A 26,495-nucleotide genomic window follows, 5' to 3' on the forward strand; every position below is an offset into this window, starting at 1 on the left:
TTATATTGTAATATTGCGTTAGATTGCGGTTGTGTTTTATGGTCTTTTGTGTTCAATATTTTTTGTCATAATCGAATTCTTTTCGTCAGTTTTAGTATTTTGATATTTAATTGTGCATGAAAGAAAAAATGTTCCCCTTCCTTTTATTAACCCCCCTCGTTTGTTAGATCTAGACTAAAAATCCCACCCACCTTTTTATTCCCCCTCCCCCAACTCCTACTTTATAATAAAGAAAATAAAAAAATTAAAACAAAAATAATACCTGTTGAGGTACCTTGCACCCTCATCCTTTTAACAAAGTGTAATCTGTTAGTCTAAATGACTCTTTTAAACCGTGCTTCTCAGAGAGGAGCACGGCTTAAAAGAGGAGAGTAAAAACACCGGAAAGGGGAATAAGTGCAAATTTCTCAAGTGCGAACTGGCGCAAGTGCGAATTAGCACGAGCCAAAAGAATTTGCTAACAAAGACAACAAAACTACTTAGACTAAGGCCTAACAGTTGAAGTCAAGTATTGTAGAATTTTCAGTGTTTAATAAAAAGTTTATATATTATATATGTTTTTTATTCAAGTTAATATATTGATGACCTTACCTACCAATTGTGTCAAAATTGTTATTCTTACATATAAACTGGATTTTAAAGTACTTTAATATCAATGATATTATAATCATATTATCATGACTGTCATGATATTATCATGAAAGATAATTTTGACTATTTTTTAATTCTTGTTATAAAACAAAAGTATTTGTATTTTTTTATATTTTTAGTTAAAATGGAACAAAAAAATATGTTGCTGAAAACATTTTCTCCTGAGGAGCACGGCTTAAAAGAGTCATTTAGACTAACAGATTACACTTTGTTAAAAGGATGAGGGTGCAAGGTACCTCAACAGGTATTATTTTTGTTTTAATTTTTTTATTTTCTGATCAATAGAAAATAATCATGTATGGGGATGCAAAGTTTTTTTAAATTATAAAAATAGTAATATTTAAAGCCTCATTAAATTTCACAAATATTAATTTAACAATTTCAACTTGAATAAAAAATCAGTTTTATTCAAGTTTCTTCTTTTTCTAAAAAAAATGTTATGAAATATAGTAAGCAAAGTAATTGAAAAGATGCTGACTCTTTAGATGTTTAAATAACATCTCTGACGTCACACTGAAATAGCCTGCTGCTAGGGGCTTTAGTATATACATTGACTATCTTGTATTGATTTTGAAACTTTACAAGCTTTTGAAGTTATTGAGTATGAACGCAGTAGATTTTCTATATGTAGTTTCAAATTTTTTTCTTTCAATTTTCAGGCTTTTTACTCAACATTGCAAAACTTATCAGGTGTAAACAAAACTACACTGATGCACAAGGATGTGCACTGTCTTCTGCTATTAAATATATATATTAACAAACTTAGTGTCTTGCTTTAAACAACACCTATACAGGCTTTGTTAAGAAATGTTACGCTGTTTGCATTTTATGTACCAAATGGGAATTTTAACTATGCTTGACACCATTTGCGTTATGCCAAAACCTTTTCAATTGGAATATTTAAACAGTCTTTTAAAGTAGATTATGCAAATAACATTAACCAGTTAGTAATTGTTGTAAAAAACAATTTCACCATAATATCTGTTTATAAAAAATTTTCAATTTAAGTTTATTTTATTATATTTATATTTTTAAAAAATTTAAAACTTTTACAATTTTTTTTGCTTTTAAAATTTCCTAACTATGTTAAAGAAAAGAAAATTCTTTTTATCAAATTTAATTCAAGTTTTTTTTTTTTTAATGTTCTTTTAACATGCAAAATTTTGTTTATTTATTTATAGCTTCAAATCAACATTTTTTTTTGACTCCGTTACAAAAGTGCCTAATGCTTATAATTGTTATAAATACATTGCCGGAAAAACCATAATCAAGCTTATTGGCAAAATTATTTTAGGGAATTTTTTTAGTAAATTTTATATAACAAATTTATGAAAAGATGATTTTTGTTTTGAAATAGCTTTTTAACAAAAGTTTTTTCATTTTCATTAATTTTTTAGATTGATCGTAGGATGATTAGAAATGATTAACTAGTTTATGAGTAGTTTGCAAAGATTTTGTTAAAGTCAAAATGTTAAAAATTTTTAACATTTTGACTTTAACAAATTATTGATAATTAGACAATAGACGTGTTGACATGAGAAATATAAGAAGAATTATGTTATTTTTAAGAAATTTTAAGAAATAAATAGGAAATATAAGTATATTAAAATAAAGAAACATTTTTTTTGAAACAACATACATTAGCTAGGTATACAATGTTATTAGATGTCATTTGTTGCTCATCTATATTATTATAATTATATAAAAAAATTCTGTTGTAATAGCCAATTATAGTTTTGATGCTTAGTATACAAGAATAACTGATCTTAATTGAGTTTTTGTTAAATATTGCAAAATAATATTTAAATATTAAATATTTTATTGGCGGAGAAATGATGCTCGACTTGGGTTAGAAAGTGTTTACCAATTTATGTAGTGACATTTTTGATAAATAGTGAATTTTACCATATGATATTGCGCTTGCCCTTTTTTTATTTGGATTAGTTTTATGTTGTTTGGTTCCTGAGTTTCAATTGTTTCTAGGCTTTTTATAATGCATCATCATAAGCCAGAATGGAATTCTTAAGACTGTCTGCAAAAGATGTTGCAGATAGTCTTATTCTATATATTCTAGCAGACTTTTAATAATGTTAGTTGGATGGTTGGAATCAGCATACATGTAATTAAGGGTATCATACAGTTTAGTGTAAAATTGGAATAAATTGTCAAAAAGATTTAAGGTTACATCAAGATAATTTATGATTTTTAGATTGTAATCTATAGATATGAGGTTGGACAAATTTTTCCCACCCTAAGCTTATTAAAAACCCCTCCCCTTGTTTGGGTACCTCCACATCACCATTACCCAGTCCATTGAACCATGTGTCTTCTTTTTGTGTTATATTTTGACACATTCCTAATTATAAAAAAATATTGCATGGAAAATTTTAGCTAAAAATGTTGAGCGGTTGACAAGATAAATGCAATTTTAATATTGACCTGGTTGGAAAAACAACTGAAACATATTGAACTTTATTTTTAAAGATATCAAATTTTCAATAAATTATTTAAAAAACTTGAAAATAAAATTCTTTAAAATATAGTTTATAGACTCCTTAGAAGAAATAAAAAACAATTTTGTTATATTAAAGGAAGTCTTAATTATATGATAACTTAGTTATTTGATCTTAACAGCTAAAAAATACATCCTGTTTTGTTTTTATATAAAAACTGATTAAGTGTGATATTTAAGTGCATTTGTTTTTAAATTTAAACAAATTAACAATTTGATATATATATATATAGATTGAATATATATAAATATATCTATAAAGAAAATGAACAATATCTACCAGTGTAAAATATTATATAACAGAAGGATTCTGAAAAGGTTTGAATTATTTCTATATTAAAAACTTTTTTTTTTTAACTGAAAATTAAGTTGAAATAAGAATTCTCTTTTTTTATGAAATACATTGTACTAAATAATTTATCTTAAGATGTGTTCTATTGGCTTAATGATATTAGAATCATGCAAAGACCAATATGATGTTATTGAAACTTTAAGCAATGAAGAAAAAATAATTATATCATTATGCTGTCATATTGAACTATTAAACTTAACAACATACTAGACATACTACAAAATATTTAAAAATGTATCCTATATGACAGAAAGTATGTTGAGATCCATTCATTAAACATACAAAGAAAATCACAAGTAAGTAGATGTAGAATTTAAATATTTTATTATATATACTTTTTTAATTAGTATTTTCCAAAACATAAACAAAGTTTTAAACAATTGTGCAAATAAGCTTTATACAACCCAATTACTTTTAGAAAATCTTAGAGTAGTTATGATAAGTCACAAGTCATGATCAGAAGTAGTTTGAATATTGCTCCTGGGAAGAAACTTTGCAAACTTTGTAAGCAAAAGATTGCCAGAAAAGAAGATCTTAAAGAAGAGAAGCAAAGTCAGGGTGAACAAGATGAGGATTTCTAATATCAACATTCAAATTAAAAAGACAGGAGATCAATGAAGAACTTAAAAATTTTAATATATCTCCTCTAAAATCTCATTCAAAGTCATCAAAACATATACTCTTAGGAGGAAAGCAAAAAGTTGCGCACATCAACTAAGTGGTAAGTAACGTTACAAGAAAAACTGAAAGTCAAGTCAATGTTCCCTCAAAACTGTGTTATGAAACAAATAACATGAAAAAGAGGGCTGAAAACTGATGAAATTATGCGCTTGATAAAAGAAAAAATTCTATGTTCTGACAAAAGGACTATTGTTCAACTTCTAACACTGGAGAATACGAAGATGATTTTGAGATACTAGAAGCAATGGCAAACTACTGATCGTGCAACACTATTGAGTTTAACAGCAGATGTTCCAATGTTTGTTGAACTATTAATATCTTGCTTTGAGAAGCTACAAGCTTATTTTTTTTATTACTCACTCTCAATCACAGTACCTTAACCAACTAAAAAAAATATGGATCAATCAAACATTATCATTATTAGCAACTTTGCTGAAAATTATGCTTTTGTAGTCCAAGATGAAATACAAAGCTATCATTGAAACACCCAATAATGTTCATTACATCCAATAGTGATAAACTATAAAGATTATGTGTACTGAAACATAATTCTTTCTGTTTTATATCAGACATCATTATACAAGATGTAACTTATGTGTACAAAATATTCCAACTAATCATACCAATATTAAAAACAAAATTTTCCAATCTGTCCAAATTACATTTACTCACTGATGGTTGCGCAGTACAAAAGTTGTAAAAGCTTTTACAATCTATGCGAACTAAAGATCGAATTTGCCCTTAAAGTTGAATGGAACTTTTTTGCCATGTCCCACGGAAAGTCACCATGCGATGGGATCGGTGGTACTGTAAAAAGGTTAACAGCGCAAGAAAGTTTAAAACAACCATACAGAAACCTTTAAACCGGATACCTTTAAAAATCTTGTATATTTAAGAAACCTTTTAAATTACAATTAACTTATTTTCATTTTATTTACAAATATTTTTCAGGAATTTCTTGAAATGTCTTTGAAACTAAAGTTCTATATGTTTCAGTTTTTTATCCAGTTAGATTTTTTGTGCCTAGTATGATTATAAGCAGCTGAAAATATTAACAGCAAAAAAAAAAATAAAATTTGACAGGTGTATTTTGAGATATTGGGCCCCAAAGTTAGTTAATAGAAACTAGTTCTTTTATTAACTTTTAAGCATGTGTCTTTAATATTTCAGCATTTTAAGTATATTTATTGAATTCAGCATCAAAAAAGCATTTTATATGTTTTTTTTCATATTTTTGCCATTTTCATTTCTTATTTTTTAAAGAAAAATGTTTTTTCAGAATATTATGTAAACCGGGTCATTTAGGGAAACCAGGTCAATATTAAAGTTGCAGTATCTTGTCAACCGCTCAACATTTTAAGCTGAAATTTTATGTGTTAACTTTTCTTTTTAACATGCAACAGCCAAAGAAGTTTTTAAAAAATTTGAGGACCCATTGTTTAAAATTTCCTAAATTTTAGGTGATTTGATGTGGAATTACCCGTTTATTAAATGTTACTCAGGGATGTGGAGTCCCAAAAAGGGACTTCGGTTTAAAAGTCATAAAAAGATTATTTCTTCTTAGTTTTTGGTATCCAGGAACTCTAAAAATATAAAAAAGCTTATGTACTAATAAATGGAAAAAAATTAAAACTTTTAGTTTTTGAACCTCCATTGATATAATTGTGGCAAGGACTCCAAGACACTGAGCTTAAAAACAATAAGTTCCAAGTCATCGAAACTTATAAATTTTTTTCTTTTTGCAGATCAAGTCAAGCAACATGTTTAGAGCTTCTGGGCACCAGGAAAAAATAGTATTGTTTTTACTTGTTATGAACAAAAAAACTGTATCTCAAAATTAAAAAATATATATATTTTTAATTATTATTTATCAGCACATTTATCTTTACTAACCGTTTTATATTAACAAAATGGTTTTAATTAGAATTATTTAATTATTTTTTCTTTTGTTTACGTAACTACAAAGAATTGTTAAGAATCTTTTTTTTTAACTTTTAAATGTGCACATTTATTAAGCGATTGTTACATGTAAGTTGTTAATTTATTTAAAAAGGATTTCACATAATATTATATTATAAAATCATTAGTAAGGATAAATGATTTGAAGTTATTTATTACAAATGTAATTTAATCTTATTGTTTATTATTTATTTGAGTTAAGTTTTAGTTATTCTATTTTAGTTTTAGTTAAGTTATTTTATTTTTCGTTATTTTTTTTACTTGCTAAGATTTATTTGCTCCTTTTACGATAAGTTTTTTTAAAGTTTCTTCATAGTTAAGGTAAAATGTATACAAATTTTCAAAATATATTAACAGTCAAATAGTATTTATGGTTCATACTATGACGTGAAATTGCACGTTTTCCTGGCCAAGCTTGTTTTGTTATTACATTCTGAGTATGAATTACTTTTTAGGTTCAATTTTATTAACTATTAAATGCCAAATAAGCAAAATATCATATAAAACATCATATAAAACATGTTGTTGCACATATAATGTAAAAAGTGATAAATAATGAAATGCAGAAAATTATGGTAAACAACTTTGATGTTTTTAACCAGTAATTGTCTCAAAAAATTTACCAATTGTTGGCCACTGGTCAATAAAAAAACAACTATTATATAGTAATCAAAATTTAATAAAGTATTTACAAACATAAATTTCCTCATTAAATTTATCTACTAATGGTGTACATTCGACAATGTTTTTTATTTCTGTTTTAGGAAAGACCACAATCCAATTCATTATAATAACTCCAACTAAATTATTTAAGACAACTTTTTTTAAAAAAAAAAAGCGTATATGTCTGCATATTTATAAATTAACTCACCCTGGTAAAACTTTAATAAATTTTTGAAATTTAGGATCGGATTTTATAAAATTACCACGAAAACAGATAAAGCAAGTCAGCAACAATAAAGGATCAATTTGATATAGTCAAAACTGTTTCTGTTTCATTGAGAGTCAAGTTACTCTCTGGTGCTTAACACAATTTGGGGTGGGAAGAAAAGGATGGATGGGAATTTTTATCCAGATTTAATAAATGGGTGGAGATTGTAAAGGAAGAAGGGGTGGGGGGAAAAGGGAGTCTTAACAAACAGGTGAGTGGGAATTTTTGTGAGTTTATATTTTCTAGTTTTTAAGACCTAAACCAGTTGCCAAAAGTAGAAAATAATAACTGAAATTTTCTTTTTTAGATTTGCTATACATTTTTTTTTGTTCATAAGTAAAATATAATAAATAGATTGAGTAGGTCTTAATAAGCTCATGGTGGGAACAGAAACCATTTAGAATTAGTTGGTGAAATTTTGTTCATTAAAACATTATAACTTATTAAAATTTTTAAGTGGTGTAAGTTCAGCAAAATATGAGACTTAAGGTTGTATGCCTTGGATGTTTTCACATGGAATTGGTCAGTTATGAATTGTTACAATATAGTTTTTAGATTTTTTTATTGTTGTCTACTTTTATTGATAATATTTGAAAATATTCAAACCATCGATTTAGACCAAAATCGTTTTTTTTATAAAATTGCAAAAACTGAAACAAAATGAAAATGCCAACTAGTTTACATACCTCTGCGCTGTAGCAATTATTTGCCAACCTCAGAATTTTAAAAACTTAATTTTATTTGCTATTTTAAATACATTAAAACAGAAATGCAAATGTTTTATTTAAATTTTAATTAAATTTGTTAAAATAAAAATGAAAGAAAAACAAAAGCTTTTATTTAAATTTTCGATAAAATGAAAAAAATAGCAATTAATTATTAATTAGAATTATTAATTCTAAAAGGAATAATTTAACAAAACCTAAAAGACTAATTTTCGATTGATTTGTAGAAATTTTTAAATTTTGTGCCAACCTGATGCTGACCTAAAGCACTTTTAGGTCAGTATTTTTTGCTAACCTTCAAGTTTTTAGTTTTATAAAAATTGTAAAATCTGCTTTTATCATGAAATTCAATAATTATTATTCAATAAAAAATATTTATGCATTGATCTTGAAATTGTGATATTAAATCTACAAAACATTATTAATGTTATTAAATCTACAAAACACTGTTAATATTATTAAATCTACAAAACACTATTAATATTATTAAAAATTAAACTATAATAGTTTAATTCATTTAAATAATTATCCGATAAAACTAGAAAGACAAACCATACAGTACAATGTAATAATAAAAAAGAAAATATATATAGATGCATAAGAAGAGGGTAAATGAGGCGATTGCAAGTTGCAATACAAATAAATTTATTCAATTAATATACAAATAGTACAAATAAATTTATTCAATTACAACAATTAATTTAATACAACATTTAAATACAATGCATTGTAATAAAATATATACAACATTATTATACAATAAATACAACAAACACAACAATTAAATACAACACATTATTCAATTAATATACAAACAGTCCAAATATATCTATTCAATTACATCTTAGTAAAACTCTACATCAATAAGACTGTCAAGTAAAACTCTACATCAATAAGACTGTCAATTAAATGCTTGCAACTCTCTAGTGCAGATATTTATATAAAGTTAAAGATGGAGGTGTTCCAAAAACTTTAAAAACTAACTTATAGTACATATAGTTATTTTAAAATAAAACTAACTAATAACATAGTTTAAAATCTTTTTATTATCATTTTTACTATCAAATAATGTTTAGTTACAAACATTTAAATCTTTATAAATAATTCTCAAAAGTTTTCCTCTAGCAATAGAATTACCAGTTTAACTAGGCTAATGAAGTTTTGTTCAGTTTTTAAATCTTTTTTTCAAATTTCAATGGAAAGTTGTAGAAAAAATTGTTTTTATGGCATTAAACATTTACGCATGTTTACAAAAATCAGGTTTTAATGTTTTGGATGCGCAAATAGTTTAAATTTTTTTGGTCAATTTTATAGTTACAAATATTTAGAGAAATGCCTTATCTTGAAATAGTTTAGTGACCTAAACTATTTTTTTGATAAGGTTGACTTTCTAGAGTGGTGATGCAAAATAGTTGAAATTTTAGCATAGTGATCCTTGAAGCTAAATGAATAACTAGATATAATAATTGATAATTATAATATTATAGTTATAATAATATAATAATTAAATGAATAACTAGATATAATAATTAAAGAATGTTAAATAGCGAAATGTTTCATTCTAAATTTTAAATTTTAATTTGTTTTAGGAATTGCTCAAACTGTTAGAGGTACTAAAAAATGACAGCAGTTCATCTAACAATGACATGACATCTGAAGATGATTCGTATGGTTTTCTTGGTATTGGTTTAGATTCTTGTATAATCCCAACGCGTCATAAAGACATAAAACTTGTTCAAACAACAGATTTTTTTTACCCTCTTGTTGATGACCCTTACATGCAAGGAAAAATTGCTTGTGCTAATGTTCTAAGCGATTTATATGCTACAGGTTCGCTATTTCTAAATTATGTTTAGCTCATTCCATGTTAAATGGACCAAATTTTTTTTAAAAAACTTAAGGACTTTGGTTTATATATATGATTATGTCCTGAAATTTTTCGGATGAACATCTTAAATGCTCTTAAAAACCACCTATTTCAATAATGAGTTATTTTGTATAAAATTTCCCTCTTAAAATAATCATTTTGTAGTTTTTAGGGTTAATAGCTTTGAAAAGGATGCAGAACACACTTAGCTAGTGTTTCCAAAAATGGCAGAATATACTTTAAACATGTTTTTTTTAACACACTTATCTAGTGCATAAAAGAGTTAGGTCTCTGATTCTAAAGGTCCATAATCCAATGTCTATTTTTTATAATGGTTTTTATAAAACTGTGTCTTTAAACTCAATAAAAATCTTAAATTTGAAACTCAAAAAGTAAAAACAAAACTTTAGTCAACTATTATTGAAAAACTTCAAAGTTCAGTCATGTTAAAATTTTTTTAATATGAAGTTTCCATAGAGTACTAGCTATTTTTAAAGTAAGGAGGTGTGTAAACAACTTATTCAAAAGATATCAAACCTAAAAACCACAAAAATGTGAATAAACTACAATTTAATTTTTCATTATTTACATTATTTGCAAGTCATATCTCAAAAACTATATTAGTAATTGATCTAAAATTTAAAGGACTTTCTAATCTTAAACTTATGCATCAAACTAACAATTTTTAACTAAGACTGACATAGTCCACAGTTACATCTGTCATAAAATAGCCCACTGTCCTGAATGGTGTTTTATATTTGATGCTTATAATTTTAAGTAAATGTTTGTATAAGTTTTTTTTTATTTTTGTTCTTTTAATGATAACATTAAAAATCATATTAAAAAGTTAATACACCTACAGGCCTTGTTTTAAATAAAAAATGCTTAATGCATCAGCTTAATGCGATATTTGACGCCATAAATGTCTCTTTATTTTTTTATTTTTAAAAGACATTTACTTTTTTTAAATTACTGCAACAATATTAATTAATGCAAAGTGAGTTAAATGTTATTTAACGGCTTTTTTATTATTACTAAAAGAGAATGTTTATTTACTTTTATTTTTTTTTTTTTAACATTAAATAATTAAATTGAATACTGCAATTTAAAAATTTTTTGATGTTAACACATTTCTTTCTTTATTCAACATTTGCATAAATGAATTAAAAGATGTTAAATTTTTGAATTTTTAAAATGATAATTTCTTAAAATTTCTAATTGCGGCTTTGCAACTACAAATGATTTTTTATTTTAAAAAAATTAGAGAGTAACAAATAAAAAAATTACATTAATTTATTTACTTTATTTATTAAAAGTTTATTAGTTTATTATTTTATCATTAAAATTATTTCGCTGTATATATTGTTTATTAAAAAATAATCGCTGCGATTTAACTTGCTTTATTTAAAAAAAAAAAGCTTAACTTAGTTTTGTGCAAACTTTTGATGCAGCTGTTTTTTAAAATTTAATTTTGAATTAAAAAAAAATGTTTAGGAAGGAAAACCGAAAAAACAATTGATAAAAATGAGTTAATTTTTTTTTAGAACAAATAAAATTTCAATATTGAATAATATTTAGTAATATTTTTAAATAAATTTGACAGTTAAACCTCCAAGCATTAACTTTAATTTTAATAAACTTAAATAAATTTTTCAAATTAAAATTAAGTTATAAATTTCTAAAATCAAAATTAAGTTTTTTTTTTTATATAAGAATAAAATGATATATTTTTATTAGTTTTAAATTAAATCATATATTTTTTATCAGAATTAAATGTTTTTATGATTTTTGCTTCAAGTTTAAAAAATCAATCATTACAATTAAAAAAAAACAAAATAAAAATAAACTTTTAATTTTATTGAGTTTTTTTCATTAGTAAATAGTGCTAATATCGAACATTCAAACTTTTGTAACAATTTATTTTTACATAAACGTCATTAAAAGTTAATATGACTTTTTTTTAAATTAATTACTTGTTTTATCTTACACTTATAGAATAATTTAAAAGTTAAAAAATTATAAAAAGTTGCTTAACTGAAAATCTTACTGCTTACATAAAATCGCTTAAGGCGTACGTAAATCGCTCTACACGTAATGCTTTAAAACAATTAATTCTAAAAATAAAAGTTTGTGAAAAAATTGAGTCAAAGAGTTGTGTATTGTACAAACAAAGTGTGTACTATTTATATCAGCAGCAATGTCTTTAATTTGTAAAAACAGTACCAAATGAATATTTTTGTTTCAAACCATTTCAAACTATAATTTTGAGAGAGTATGAGATGATGCAGGTGATTACAACTGGCCAGGGTTGGGGTCAAATACGTATTTGTATATATATTTGATAAATGGGCTAATTTTGGTGTATTTGTATTCGTATTGTATTTGATAAATAACATTTCTTAAATATTTGTATTTTATTGAAATGTATTGCAGTTCCTTAAACTAGGTCAATTAGTGAGTAGACTATTTTATCAGTCTTGTCTTGAAAAAATCTTTTTATTTTTCTTAACCTTAATTACAAATGATTGTATTTGAAAAATGCCAATAGCATATATTTGTTTTTGAATTCATATCTGTAAATCTAGAATTAACATATTTGTATATGTATTTGATCAAACATATTTGACCCCAACTCTGCAACTGGCATTACAAAACTGTCTTTATACATCATAACTGATGTTACAACACTATATTTATACATCATGACCTGCAATAAGAATAAAAATTCCTAAAATTCAATGACATAGAACCTATTGATTTTTAGTCCTTGAGTCCTTTTTGCCATTATAAATTAAAATCCCAGGCTCAAAATTGATAGTTTCTATAACCTAAAAATTTTTACGTTTTCGGAGCTTCTGAACAGATTCTGCTCTACAGATTCTTTTTTTTTTTTTTCATCTCAATATTTATTGGCAAACGTCTTTCCATTTTGAATTTACAGCATTACGAGCATTTTTAGACTAGCTTGCAATAGTGGTGATTAAACTAAAAATAGCAAAACAAATGTTTTATTTGATTTCTAAATAAAATAAAAACAGAAAAATGAATGTGTAATTTAAATTTTCTATAAAATATTTAAAATTAAAGTGGATAAAGGAACTTTTTATTTGAATTCTAAACAAAATAAAATAAAAATGGCAAAAACAACATTCTATTATGTAATGCAGTACATGAATTGCTTTAAAAAAAAGTTTATGTATAATATTCTTTTACTTGTTATTTTTATTTTTCATTTTTATAAATGCAATATAATTAGTTTAAAAAATTAAAAATTTGAATGCACATACTTTTATTGCACTTAAGTAAGGTAAATATCCTGGCTAAAATGGAAAGACTGGGTTTAAATCATGTAAAAAAACTTTGAATAAAAAAAATAGTTATGCATGGTTGTGGGTGACGACTTTTAACAGAACATTTAAGCTGTTTCATTCCATATATTTTCCATATCCATATTTATAAATAAATTTATAAACAAACTTAAGACTAAATGGGGAGACAAAAAAATAAGATTCAAACAAGTAGTAGAGATAGTCTAAAACTTTGATCTTTATACCTAGTATTGAGGTATTAAAAAAGCGTTTACTTTACATACATCGTGATTTTCGTTAGAAATTTTAGAAATAATAATTAAAAAAATAATTTAAGTAATTAAAATTTAAATAATTAAAATAAATTTAAAAAGTTAAAACTGGACTTATAAACCACTTTTACCTATTTTTATTTGTAACTTATTTTGTTATTTTATTAGCTAACTTATTTGCAGCTTAGGGTAAACTGGGGTAAAGTGAACTGTTTTCAATATTTAAAGGAAAATTATTCAAAAAAAAAAGCCTAAAATCTTGCAGTTTTCAAAATTTATACCATTAAAAGTATTAGGTACAACAAACAAAATGCTAAGATTAAAAATTATTATTACAATACTAAATATACATTCAAAAAAAACATTTTCAATAGTTCACTTTATCTCCACATTGGGGTAAATTGAAGTATTTCATCTTTAACTCTTCTGTGCTTGTTATTTCTGATAATTTATTTGTTTTATTTTGTATTTTGCCTTGCTGCATGATCTTTCTTTTAAAGCCTTCATTTTCTTCATTGTTTAATCTATTAAGCGCATCTTCTGATGTAAGACACTCACCTTCATAGTGCCTTTTTATTTTTTTTGTAGGTTGCTTGTTGTATGAACAAGCATCACCATTTGTGCCAACTGTTCTTTAGCTATTTCTCTTATGATTTTATTTCCAGTAAAATAATCTACATCTGATATTAATAGTGGATTTATTTTTTCATTATTCATATCTTTGTCTACAGATATTATAGTTTTTAGTGAATTGTATATGTTTGTTGACTTCTCAATAAAAAAAATTTCTTAAATGTTGTTCTGATCATTGACATTGGTGTTAAAAGTGATGTTTTTAGGGATGTTGTTATCAAAACTATTTATTTTCTGAGAAAAAGGGTGTTCAGAGATTTCGGAAGGAGTTAACTTGTCAGATGCTATAGCGGATGGAAGAGGGAAAATTTCAATTTTAGCAAATGATTTTACTAAATGAGCTGGCTTAAAAGAGGTTTCATTTCTTTTTCTTTTTTTTTGATAAAGATGGAAAAAGAGATTTCCCAATCACCTTCAGCCGAGCCATATATTTAACTCGGCAAAAGACTCCCACATCAAGTGGCTGTAACAGATGCAAACAGTGTGCTGGCAAACACAAAATAGTTTATGATTTTCAATTGCTTTTTTAACAGTTTCTATAGAAATATGACTCATATGACCATCAAAGATAAGCAATTAGTCAATTAGGTGCATATGGTTGAAGGTTTACTTACTGAGTATTAGATATGTGATACCAAATTAGGTGCATATGTTTTCCTTCAAGATTATTTTTTCCTAATGCAGTTTCTTGGCATTATTTCAATATATTATATTTCTAAAATAAATATTAAGCAAATTTCTAAAACAAATATTTATTATAAGAGTAAACAATTTAGTTAAGTAATTACGATGTATATATACAGGTCTGCTAAAAGTATTTGATGAAAAAACATAACAAAAAGATTAGTTCACTTTACCCCCATTAGATAGAAAAATGAGGGGTAAAGTGAACTAAATTGGTTTACAAACTAAAAACTTAACTGTTTTATATAATTATAAAAACTACAATTTTTGTAAAGCAGCATTATATTATTCAAAATGTATATAAATAATATAACTGATATTCACATTAATAACAACAAATCTTAAATTTAGTAAAACCTATTGCAAAGTTTGATAATGTAATTTTAAAACTTTCACTAAACTCGTTTTTTAAAACAGCTTTTACATCAAAGTAAATGCTATATTTCAAATTCAGTTTTTTTTTGAAAAATTTCAAAATGTTGCATTAAGTAAAAATAATGCTAAATTACTAAACAAAAAGTTTTTTAAATGTGATAATTTTAAAATAGTTAATTTTAAAATTAAGTTTAATTAATTATTATTAAAATAAAACAGATAAATTTAAAAATATAGTTCACTTTACCCCACTTTACTCTATTTCTAACTTATTTAATAACGGTCTATAACTTACTTAATAGTGTTAACTTATTTAATTAGCACTTCTAACTATTATTTCTAAATGAATTAGAGCATCATTAAAAAACCATTTAAAGACTGATCATCATAAGGATATGTCTTTTTTTTTCTTTCTACAAATATGACGATGGTTATTATATGAGTCATTCTAACTATAAAGTTTGTTTTTTCACACCAATTTTAATATCTTAAATTTAGGTATTTCAAACTGCGATAATATGTTAATGTTGCTGGGTGTCAGTACTGATCTATCAGCTTTAGAGCGTGAGGTTGTTACAAAGCTTGTTATTCAAGGTTTCAAAGATCTTGCAAAAGAAGCTGGTACAACGATTAATGGTGGACAGACTGTTTTAAATCCCTGGTTTATTATTGGAGGTGTTGCAACAAGTATATCAAATTTAAATGAGATAATTTTGTAAGCTTTTTAAAATTATTTGAAAACTATTATTAATCTAATTACTTATTTCAAAAGTAAAAATAAATTAATATTATTAGTTATTCCAGAAATTTAACAATGCTCACCATCGAAAGAAAGAAATAATTGAAAGATGGTGTCATTGTCTAATAATAATGTTGACTAAAACATAAATGTTTGTGATCAATATTACTAAAGACAAACCATGCATAATGTGCAATAAAAAAGTTAGAGTTATAATTTACTTTTCTAAATACAAGATAAAGTAACTTAAAAAATATAAATTTAATTAACTCATAAAATAAACATTTAAGTAACTTATAAAACATAAATTTGATAAACTTATAAAGTTTATGTTTAAGTAATTTAAAAAACATGCATACACCACATGTATTTGAAGAATTAAGATGTATGACAATGAAACAAGTGTGGATACAAGGATAGAACAGAAAACTTTTTTTTTGCTGTAATAAAGATCATTTTTTGTTATTATTAGTTATTAACGTGCTCTAAAAAGACCTTATGGTTGCATCATAGAGCACTGCGGAAGAGCATTTAACTAGGAAGTTAATGCCTCCTTCCATATCAATATCACTTATCTGGCTAACAACAGCATCAAATCTTGGTCTAGCCAAAGTCTAAACACTGTGCTACTCATTTTTATACATAGATACTGTCTGCTTTTTTATATTACATACATTAATTTTTAAAATGAAAAATTAAGATTTTAATAGTTTTAATTTTTAAAATGCTGATTAGAAAAAGGCAAATGAGTATTTTTTTGGTAGTAACAGGTTTGGTTTTAAGGTTTTGTGAGAATCTACTTATGAAAGAGTTACTTGACACATTTAAGTTAACATTTTTCTTAAATACAATATGTTTATGTTTTAACAATTAAACTTTTTTACTAAGAATTTATTTTAATTTTAATATTTTTTCAAGACCCAATGGAGCAGTGGTGAATGATCTGATTGTTTTGACAAAGCCAATTGGTACACAGGTTGCAGTTAATGCACACCAATGGTTACACAAAGTAATAAGTTTTTTAATGTTTTGAATATTTGCATCATATAAAAAATATGTGTGTGTGTCTATATATATATATATATATATATATATATATATATATATATATATATATATATATATATATATATATATATATATATATATATACATATATATATATATATATATATATATATATATATATATATATATATATATATATATATATATATATATATATATATATATATCAGTCTTCTCCATTTCAAATTTAATGCCAGCGCACAAAAAAGTGCTGTTCCAATGGTCATTTTTAAGTTTGCCTGAAAAAAAATCATTTTTCATTAAAATAAAAACAGCAAAAAGAATGGTTTGAATAAATACTACATAAATAATTTTAATAATGCTAATAAATATTTTACTCTAGGCATTTCAAAATGATCAAAAGATGTCATTTTTTACTAGACAAGTGCCGGACTATGTGCGATGTCTGGCGCTTATTTCGAGCCCTATATATATATAGACATACATATATATATATACATACATATATATATATACATATATATATATATATATATATATATATATATATATATATATATATATATATATATATATATATATATATATATATATATATATATATATATATATATATATATATATGTAAAACATATTTTGTTTTGTAATTTTACATGATTTTTTTTCAGCCTGAAAGGTGGGTAAAAATAGAACAAGTTACTTCTGAAGAAGAGGTTGAAGTCGCTTATCAGAAAGCAATGGCTAACATGGCTAGACTTAATAGAAATGCTGCAATTTTAATGCACAAGTATAATGCCCATGCGGCCACTGATATTACTGGTTTTGGTATCTTAGGTCATGCAAAGAATTTAGCAAAAAGTCAGAAATTAAATGTTGATTTTCTAATTCATACTTTACCAATCATTAAAAATATGTTTAAGATTTTCTTAGCAAGTGGAGTAAATTTTAAATTGACTGATGGCTACTCTCCAGAAACATCAGGTTTTTCTTTGACATTGTACTTTATTTTTTGCTTTTAAAATGATGGCCTGAGTGTATAGTTAAATATATGTATGTGTGTGTGCGTATGTGTGTGTATGTTTGTTTTTAAAATGCAGTATGATTTTTTATGTACTTAATAAAAAGCTTAAATAAAAGATAAAATTATGCTACTTTAAAAATAACAAATTAAATATATAAAAAAAAACTTTAGGCATTTATTATTTATAAATAAACTAATAAAACTTATAAATAATATCACAGGTCAACAAAAAAAATTTTTTTTTGGTGCCAAGCAAACAATTTGTTTTTTGTATAGCATTTCTCATTTTGATTTCAAATTTTTCACCATCATGTCAAGTTTCACATTTTTCACATCGCGTCAAGTTGTAAAGATATTTGGTTTCAAATCTTTAGCTTTTGGGGTAAAATCTCTAATATTGTCAGGAAAAAAAATTATTCAAAGGGAAATTTCATATGAAATCATCCAAAAAAAAACATTTTTGACACCCTTATGTCTCAGAATATGTTCATTTTTGTCATACTTCAGTCTATATTAAAAAAATAACAATTGCAAAACTTTAATTAAAAATACTTTTTTTAGGGTTCCAGAGATATCGTCAGTTGAAACAATGCTGACTCAGCATTTCAGTGATTATCTGAAGCGACTGAAACTTTGACATACAGTATCTTCATAATGGCTTAAGGAAATTTCCTAAAATTTGGAACCCTAATAGATTTTTACTTGAGGAATCCAAAAATAGCACCTCAAAGACTAGATTGTCTTAGGAAATGTCTCGTTTACCCAATTTTGTTCAAAATTATTGACTTGTAAATTCATGATTGTTGGAGGTAAAAGGAAGGCTGTGGCCTAAAATCCCGAGTAAAAAGTTTAATTGTATATCAATATTTTATCTTAGGTCTACTGGAAAAAATTAGATTCATTAATTGTCTCTCTAATACTTGATCAAGATTTGCGTTTAAAAATAGTGTCTTTTTAGAAAAATTTAAATTTTATAATGAAAGCAGTTTAAATGTTTTCTAAAACATTTGTTTGAATAAAACATCAAATTTGTTTTTTGACTAGTTTAAAATTTTTATAGTTATGGGACAAGAGAGGGCCAGGGGACCTCTGATTAACTTTGCGTTTTACCCATACCCCCCTCCCTCCCTCAATCTCCCTGAAATTTTTTTTTTAATACATAAAATGAATTAATAATAAATAATTATTAGAATTCAATTTAAAAACATAATTTTTTTTTTAGTTTATATTTGAGAAACAATTTATTTTCATTATTTCAATTCAAATCAGTTTTCCTCTTATTATATCAAAAACAAGCAAAAGTTTTGTTTTGTTCTTTTTAAAGGTTGTACTTTACTTGTTTGTATTTTCTTAAAGAATGACTGTGAATTTTATTGCTTCTGTATTTTTTTGGCAGGTAATATAAATAATAAACATATTTAATATGGAGAAATGTGACATTGGAAAAGTCTTAACATTCATTGCCACAAAACTGGATTTTCTAGAAAACAAGGTTTTGTCAATTCAAAGATCTTCCTTGTGAAAACAAGAAGAATTAATATGGCAAGCAAATTTAAAGGAAAAGTATTGTTCCATAAGAAAATATTTTGAGAGAAAAATTGCAAAGTGTTGCAATCCTTTTGGAACACTCAAGGAAAATTTAAAAAATTGCTATAAAAGGTAATCTAACATTAATTACAACAGGATTGATATGGGAATTAAAAGAAAAACTATTTATTGTTTATAAAAAAATTTATATTTTCAGTTATTTTAAAAACTTAAACCTAAATTTGTTTCTTAGGTAATATAAAGATTTCCCTTGACTTGGGAAAATTTTAGCAAGAAAATAATATTTATATAACCCCAGGTTGGAAATTCTGCAGTAAATGTTACAAAAAGCAGTAGAAACTAATGAAGATTTAAATTTACAGGAGGAATGGGAATCAAAAAGTGAGAAAAAAATTAAGTTAGATACCACTATAAAATTGCTTGGAATTGACAGAGTTGCAAAAATGGTCTCATTAGCATATAACATTAAAGAAGCTTCTTTAACAACAGAAATAAAAAGCCCCATTTCAAACAACAACATTAAGAATGACCATGATCTAGAAATTTTAATGTATAAAATAAATAAAAAATTCAGAGACTGATTATTATTGCCATTATTGTCTGAGTATCTTGTTTGAAATGCAAAAGTTAAAAATGAGCATGAGGAATTCTATCATTGCCTAAAAAAAAAACTGGAAACCCACTTTCACCAGAAACAATTAATTTAGTGATTAACTCTTATCAAAGTCATGAATTTTCAAGAAGATGTCAGGAAAAAAAGATTTTGTAAGTGTTAAGAAAAACCAACATGTTCAAAAAAGATTATTACAAGTAGTACAACAATACTATTACAATCATTGCCACTAGATGAATTTAATGATTTATTAAGTGACAGCATTGACAACCTTACCGCTCATTCATATATTGCAAAAACACAAAGTAGGTACTTTAAAAACTGTTAAGAAAATCTTAACCAAAATGAATGCCTAATTTTATGAGATTTTGCAGAAAATTATCGAAATGTTGTTCAAGATGAGGTTCAAAGTTATCACTGGAGCAAAGTCAATGTTCACTTTTTACAATTGTACTTTATTTTATAGAGAAAAAAGTTCTCAAACATAAATCTCTTTGTTACCTTTCAGAAGATGTTGATCATGACACAGGATACATTTACAAGACTTTATTTAAGGTGGTTGTGCACAACCACCTTAAATAAAGCACAATTTAAAATTTTTAATAACTTTATCAATCTTTATCATCACAATAAAGACTTTATTCTCTTTGATTTAAATGTTGAATGGTTATTTTTTTACTACCAGTCATGGTAAATCCCCCTGTGATGGTATTGGTGGGACTGTTAAAAGAGTAGTATGTCAAGAAAGTCTAAAACAAATAACTACTGGGCATATTTTTGATGTGAATTTAATGTATTCCTTTTGTAAAACTAAGATAAATGGAGTTTGTTTTAAATTATTTTCTAAAGATAAAATCGACCAAACACGAGCACAATTAGAAAAAAGATATTTAGGTGGAAGAACAGTTCCTGGCACAAGGATGTATCATCATTTTATTCCATTTGCTTCAAACACTATAAGTTGTAAAAAAACAAGTATTGATACATTTATTAAAATATTTGATATCATTCCAAAAAGTATTGAAATATTTGATATCATACCAAAAAAACATAATAAAGATTTCATTAAGCATTAAAAAAATAGGTTATATCGCATGTTTTTATCACGGATTTTGGTGGGTAGGGATTGCTGAAGATGTAAGTGAGCTTGATATAAAAGTCGGATTCATACATCCACATGGACCAGGTAAAAACTTCTTTTTGGCCAATGAGAAATGATGAGTGTTGGGGGCTCATTTCTGAAGTTATATGCCTGATTTCTATACCCACAATAATATCAGGTCGTATTACAACATATCTGATTTAGATTTGGAGAATATAAGCAGTTGGTTACAAAAAAAAAAAAAGTACATTTAAAATTATTTGTTGTAATTTTATTTACCTATTTAGCATTTAGAATTTGTCTTTATTTTTTTCAAATCCTTGGAGGGAAAGCTGGGAAGGAGGAGGTGTAAATAAATCCTTATTATGTCAATTACTATATTAGTTTTAAACTTCTAAATAATACCATAAAGATATTGATTGTTAAAATGTTTTAAAAAATATTTCAATATCTTTGGTTTTAAAATTTATGATTTTTAAAATCGTGAAAAGAGTGCTTACTTTGAAATAAGAGGTAAGTATTTATCGATTTGAAATAATGAAAATAAATTGTTTCTGAAACTTAAACTAAAGAAAATAATTATGTTTTTAAATTGAATTGAATAATTTTTTACTATTAACTCATTTTATGTATTAAAAAAAATGAAAAGAAAAAATTCAAGGGAGAGTAGGGGGTGGGCGGAGTTGGTCTAAATTAGTCAATAAATAATTTGATGTTTTATTCAAAATGTTTTAAAAAAACATTTAAATTGCTTTCGTTACAAAATTTAAATTTTTTTTAAAAGTTTTTTAACACTATTTTTAAACGCAAATCTTGATCAAGTATTAGAGAGAAAATTGATGAATCTAATTTTTTCCAGTAGACCTAAGATAAAATATTGATATACAGTTAAACTTTTTACTCAAGATTTTGGGCCACAGCCTTCCTTTTACCTCCAAAGCATGAGTTTACAATTCGATAATTTTGACCAAAATTGGGTAAACAAGGCATTTCCTGAGACAATCGAGTCTTTAAGATGCTATTTTTGGATTCCTCAAGTAAAAATCTATTGTGGTATCAGATTTTAGGAAATTTCCTCTAGCCATTATGAAGATACTATATGTCAAAGTTGCTTTGTAGTCGCTTCAGATAATTACTGAAATGCTGAGTCAACATTGTTTCAACTGATGATATCTCTGGAGCCTTAAAAAAAGTATTTTTAGTTAAAGTTTTGCAGTTATTATTTTTTTAATATGGACTGCAAGTGTGGAAAAAATGAACATATTCTGAGACGTAAAGGTGTCATGGTCTGAATGATTTCATATGGAATGACCCTAAAAGTATGTCAACCTGGGTCTCAAAAGAAGCGTGTTTTCATAGAGCTTTCAAAAATAATAATTTTGAAAGCTCTTTTGTAATAAAAATTAATACTTTTTGTACTATTACTAAAAAACATTGTTAATATTTTTTTCAAGATTCTTTAGCATTTTTTCACATAATTTTTTTGTCAATAAATTTTAAGGAAAATTTTATGTTTTTTAAAATCTCTATGAAAATACGCTTCTTTTGATACCCAGGTTGACATACTTTTAAATAATTTTTTTTTTTTTTTGACAATATTAGGGATTTTACCTCAAATACTAAAAATTTGAACCCAAATATCTTTACAACTTGACGTGATGGTGAAAAATGAGTAGCATTATATACAGGGATGAACCCAGACCAGTTTTAGTGCCGCTGGAGCGGTATGGGCGCCCAAAAAAAATTTCTTTTAATTTTTCTTTTGCCTTTTTATTAAAAATAGAAAAAAACAATATCAGTTTTAAATGTAGTAGTATATAAATAATTTTCAATCTATTTTAGCTACCTCACTTATTCTTCAGGTCAATAAAATGAATTAAAAAGAAATTGCTTTTTTACGTAATGACGCAACTGTCCTTCGGTTACTAACTGAACATTAGTTTAAAAAAAATGGATGTCTTGACGAAACTTAATTTTAAAAACTTGTTGCAAAATTTTATGATGATGGAATGTATAAAAAATTTGCTTTTTCAAAAGATAGAACGATTTTAAAATATCCATTCAGAGTTAAGTTTTTGGCAAATAAGAGTAAACTGCTACTGTTAATGAACAAAAGTAAAATTTTCAGTCTTAATAACCATCACGCAAATTTATTTTTTAAATGAATGAACTTAAGATCTTTAGCTTGCTATTTTAGTTATGCGATGAAAACGAAAAAACGAAACGTAAACTTTTTCAGAAAGTTTTGTTTCTTTTCCATATTCTTTTTGACTTTTAAAATAATACAAATAACATTAAAATAACTTAATAAAAGTTTTATTATGATCTGTTAAAAATAAACCATAATAAGTGTAACTTATTTATTAAAGTAATTTTTTTAATTATACTTAAATATACTTAATGATTAAAAAACTTATGTTTACCGTAATTATCTCTTCTTTAAATATCTTTAATTTAAAAAGCGCTTTAAAATCACTTTAAAAATTATTAACCTTTATTAAAAGTTAAAGTGGCTCTACCTCTTTTTTACTAAATTCTTCAAAAATCAATAAAAATGTCTCTAGACTAAGTTTACAGTTAATATATTTGATTAAAAAAAAATTGACAAAAATTTTTTTTAAATGTAAAATTAAAAAGCTGTGTCAGCGAAAATTATCAAAAAAGTATCAAATTTCAAACATTAGTTTCTCATTAGTTTCAATCTATAAGTAGTATTTGAACCAAATTTTGACAGCATATAGGTAAAGTAGTTAAGAAGGTTCTGAACTAAAATCAAAATTCAAAATGTACCAATCCAAAATGGCTGACAATTCTTTTTAAGCATTAAGAAATCAATTTATTTTAGAAAAATAAAGTGCGATTAAACAAGTTCTGCTTGTTCTAAATAGTTGTTTTTAGTTCAGAACCTAGTTCCAATATTGAAGAAAACTCGGTGAAAATTTCAAGTCAATCGGTTGAATAAAAGTACTAATAGTTGTCGTTTGAATCCAAGTGAACGTAACAAAAACTTATTTCTGAGAAAAATTATATAAATAGTATACAAATATGAAACTAGTGTGCCCCAGAACTATAAGTTTCACCCTCTGTCTTTTTTTTTTTTTTTTCAAAGAATCCTTTTTAACTGCACTTTTAATTTTCCTCTGTGTTTTTCTTTTTTCTTTGCTCGTTTTACTATTAATTTGCTTGATACAAGTATTGTCCTTTTTTGTTGCATAAAGCTAAAGTATTTCCCAGCAGTCAAATTTAACAGTTTAAATACATTATTAAGTTCAATAACGCCTTCGTAATTACCCATTATATTTAATGATAGCAGAATATACTTCTCTAAAACAGTTCGTGACACAAAATGAGACTTAGATCACTTATTCCAAACTAATTGGTTTTAAGCTTCATTTGGATTTTGGGTAAACCCATGTAAACATTTTTATAGAAGATTTTCAGAGCCAAGATCTTTAAAGATGCTTTGTAGGTTGTACCTTCAATTTTATCTTGTACTTGTACCTTCAAGTTTATCTCTTTACCATTTACATTGGCTCTTTGTTGTTCAAAGGCAAAACCAATTACAGCACATACATTGACTTCTTGAATGTTTATCTCACGAGATAAGTAAAAATTATAACTCCAATCACAAGATATATTCTAGTTTAAAGTTATGCGAGAGTCCCGACTTTTTTATCCGGTCAAGGCTGACAGTGACCTTGTCACCATAATCTAAGTAATCTACTTAAAAGTTGAAGACAACTATGCAGTATTCCAAAGTGAACTATTATAAAGAAGTTAGAATCTCCTTCGTCAACAGTTAGAAGGGATTTATCTAAACTGATTTTTGATGACGAAACAGCTTTTTTTGCTTGTTGTTTATCAATTTTAATTTTTTGCAGTACATGCATATCTGTTAGATGTAAACTGTCTTTTTCTGTTTAATCTTTATTTTTACTTTATTTTTATTACCCATATTTAATAGCTCTATAAACAAAAGCTTATACTTACTTTATTTTTATTACCCATATTTAATAGCTCTATAAACAAAAGCTGACACGGTTGCTAAGGTGTTGCTATGGATAACATTATTCACCCATAATACCATAAAAACGTAAATTTATTTATAATAGAACGTATAATTCATCTCAAATGATATATTTTTGGAATCTTTAAATGTTTAAACTAGATAAAAAAGTAAAAAAAAATTATTTTTTTTTTACATTTTTAATAGGGTTGAGCCACCTTAAATGTGATTTTTTTAATATTTTTATCAAAATTTTAAAACTAGAATAATAGTAAATACGTTTATTAAATGCGTTTTTTATTCAAATAATTATTCAAATACAAGACGTAAAACTGCTTTGTTAATTTTACAAATATTGCGCGATTTGATATATGTATATGTATGTATATATGTAAATATATTATGTAATGTAAATATTGATTAAAAATTGTTTAAAGTATTTAAACATTTAGTTACTATTTATTTAGAACATTAATAATTACTAAAATTGAATTTACTAAAATATAATTAATAAATGTTTAAAATACTTTGAATAACTTTCAATAATTATTTACTAATAGCGTGTTATTTGCAACAAAAGCGTTTATTAAAGTGTAATAAAGTTTTCTTATTGCAACTAAAGTAACATTTGTCCACCGGTAAATTCATATATTCAAAAAATATCTTTAAATCAACTCCTTATCTATGGATAAAACTAAAATTGAAAAAATGATGATTTAAAATCGTTGTCGCGGCACCGATTTTAACTAGGGAAGAAGATGGGGGGGGGGGGGATATATTTATTATCCGACTTTCCTTCTCCCCCCTCCCCTCCCTGATGTTGCCGGGGAAAAAACGGTATCCCAAATAAACTCTAGGTTTTTCACTGATATATGTATGTATATATCTTATACTGCTGATTTAGGTGAGCAGTGTGATGTCATACTGAAATAGCTTGCTGCCGGGGGCTTCAGTACATACATCGACTGACAAATAGCCTGACTCGCAGTGGAGTGCTGCTACATCGACTGAGAGTTTGGCATGGGGCAATAATCTTTTCATTCATTATGCTTTTTTATCTTCTTTTTTTAAAAAAGCCGTGCATATTATTAAAAAAAGCCGTGTATATATATTATATATAGCTATATATTTTTTTATATTCAATTTTTATTTATAGGTGGCCTGTTTGTTTGTTTACCGAAAGAAAATGCACACGCATACTGCGACGAATTAAAGGCCCTTGATGGGTATGATTCTTGGATTATTGGAGAGGTGGTGAGCGGAAATAAAGACGCACGAATTATAGACGATAAAAAAATTATAGAAGTTTAGATGGACTTTAAATAATTATAATGCCAGTGTTTATGGCCTAAGCATTGTCTTGTTTATTGAGCAAAACATTGACATGCGCTAAAAAACATTTTTTTTGCTGATGACGTTATTTTTCTAAAATCTTTTGATGAAACTTAACTGATATATAATGCAAAATAAAAAAAATTATTTTTAAA

At 25.4% G+C, this 26,495-nt stretch overlaps 1 protein-coding gene across 2 annotated transcripts; it reads left to right on the plus strand.

The window, feature by feature from the left end:
* Nucleotides 1–343: 343 nt before the first annotated feature.
* On the plus strand, nt 344–26,495 carry LOC100197714 (inactive selenide, water dikinase-like protein). 2 transcript variants are annotated; one of them, XM_065788796.1, is made up of 7 exons: nt 344–508; nt 771–895; nt 9,401–9,641; nt 15,449–15,665; nt 16,608–16,698; nt 17,387–17,699; nt 26,165–26,495. In XM_065788796.1, the coding sequence occupies exons 2-7, from the start codon at nt 776–778 to the stop codon at nt 26,317–26,319; spliced, it is 1,137 nt and encodes a 378-aa protein (XP_065644868.1). In that variant the 5' UTR covers nt 344–508; nt 771–775; the 3' UTR covers nt 26,320–26,495. The 2 variants fall into 2 exon arrangements, with proteins under 2 accessions (XP_065644868.1, XP_065644869.1); XM_065788797.1 differs by having other exon boundaries at nt 397–641.

This window comes from Hydra vulgaris, chromosome 01 (genome assembly GCF_038396675.1).
Source record: "Hydra vulgaris chromosome 01, alternate assembly HydraT2T_AEP".
Taxonomy (NCBI): Eukaryota; Metazoa; Cnidaria; class Hydrozoa; order Anthoathecata; family Hydridae; genus Hydra; species Hydra vulgaris.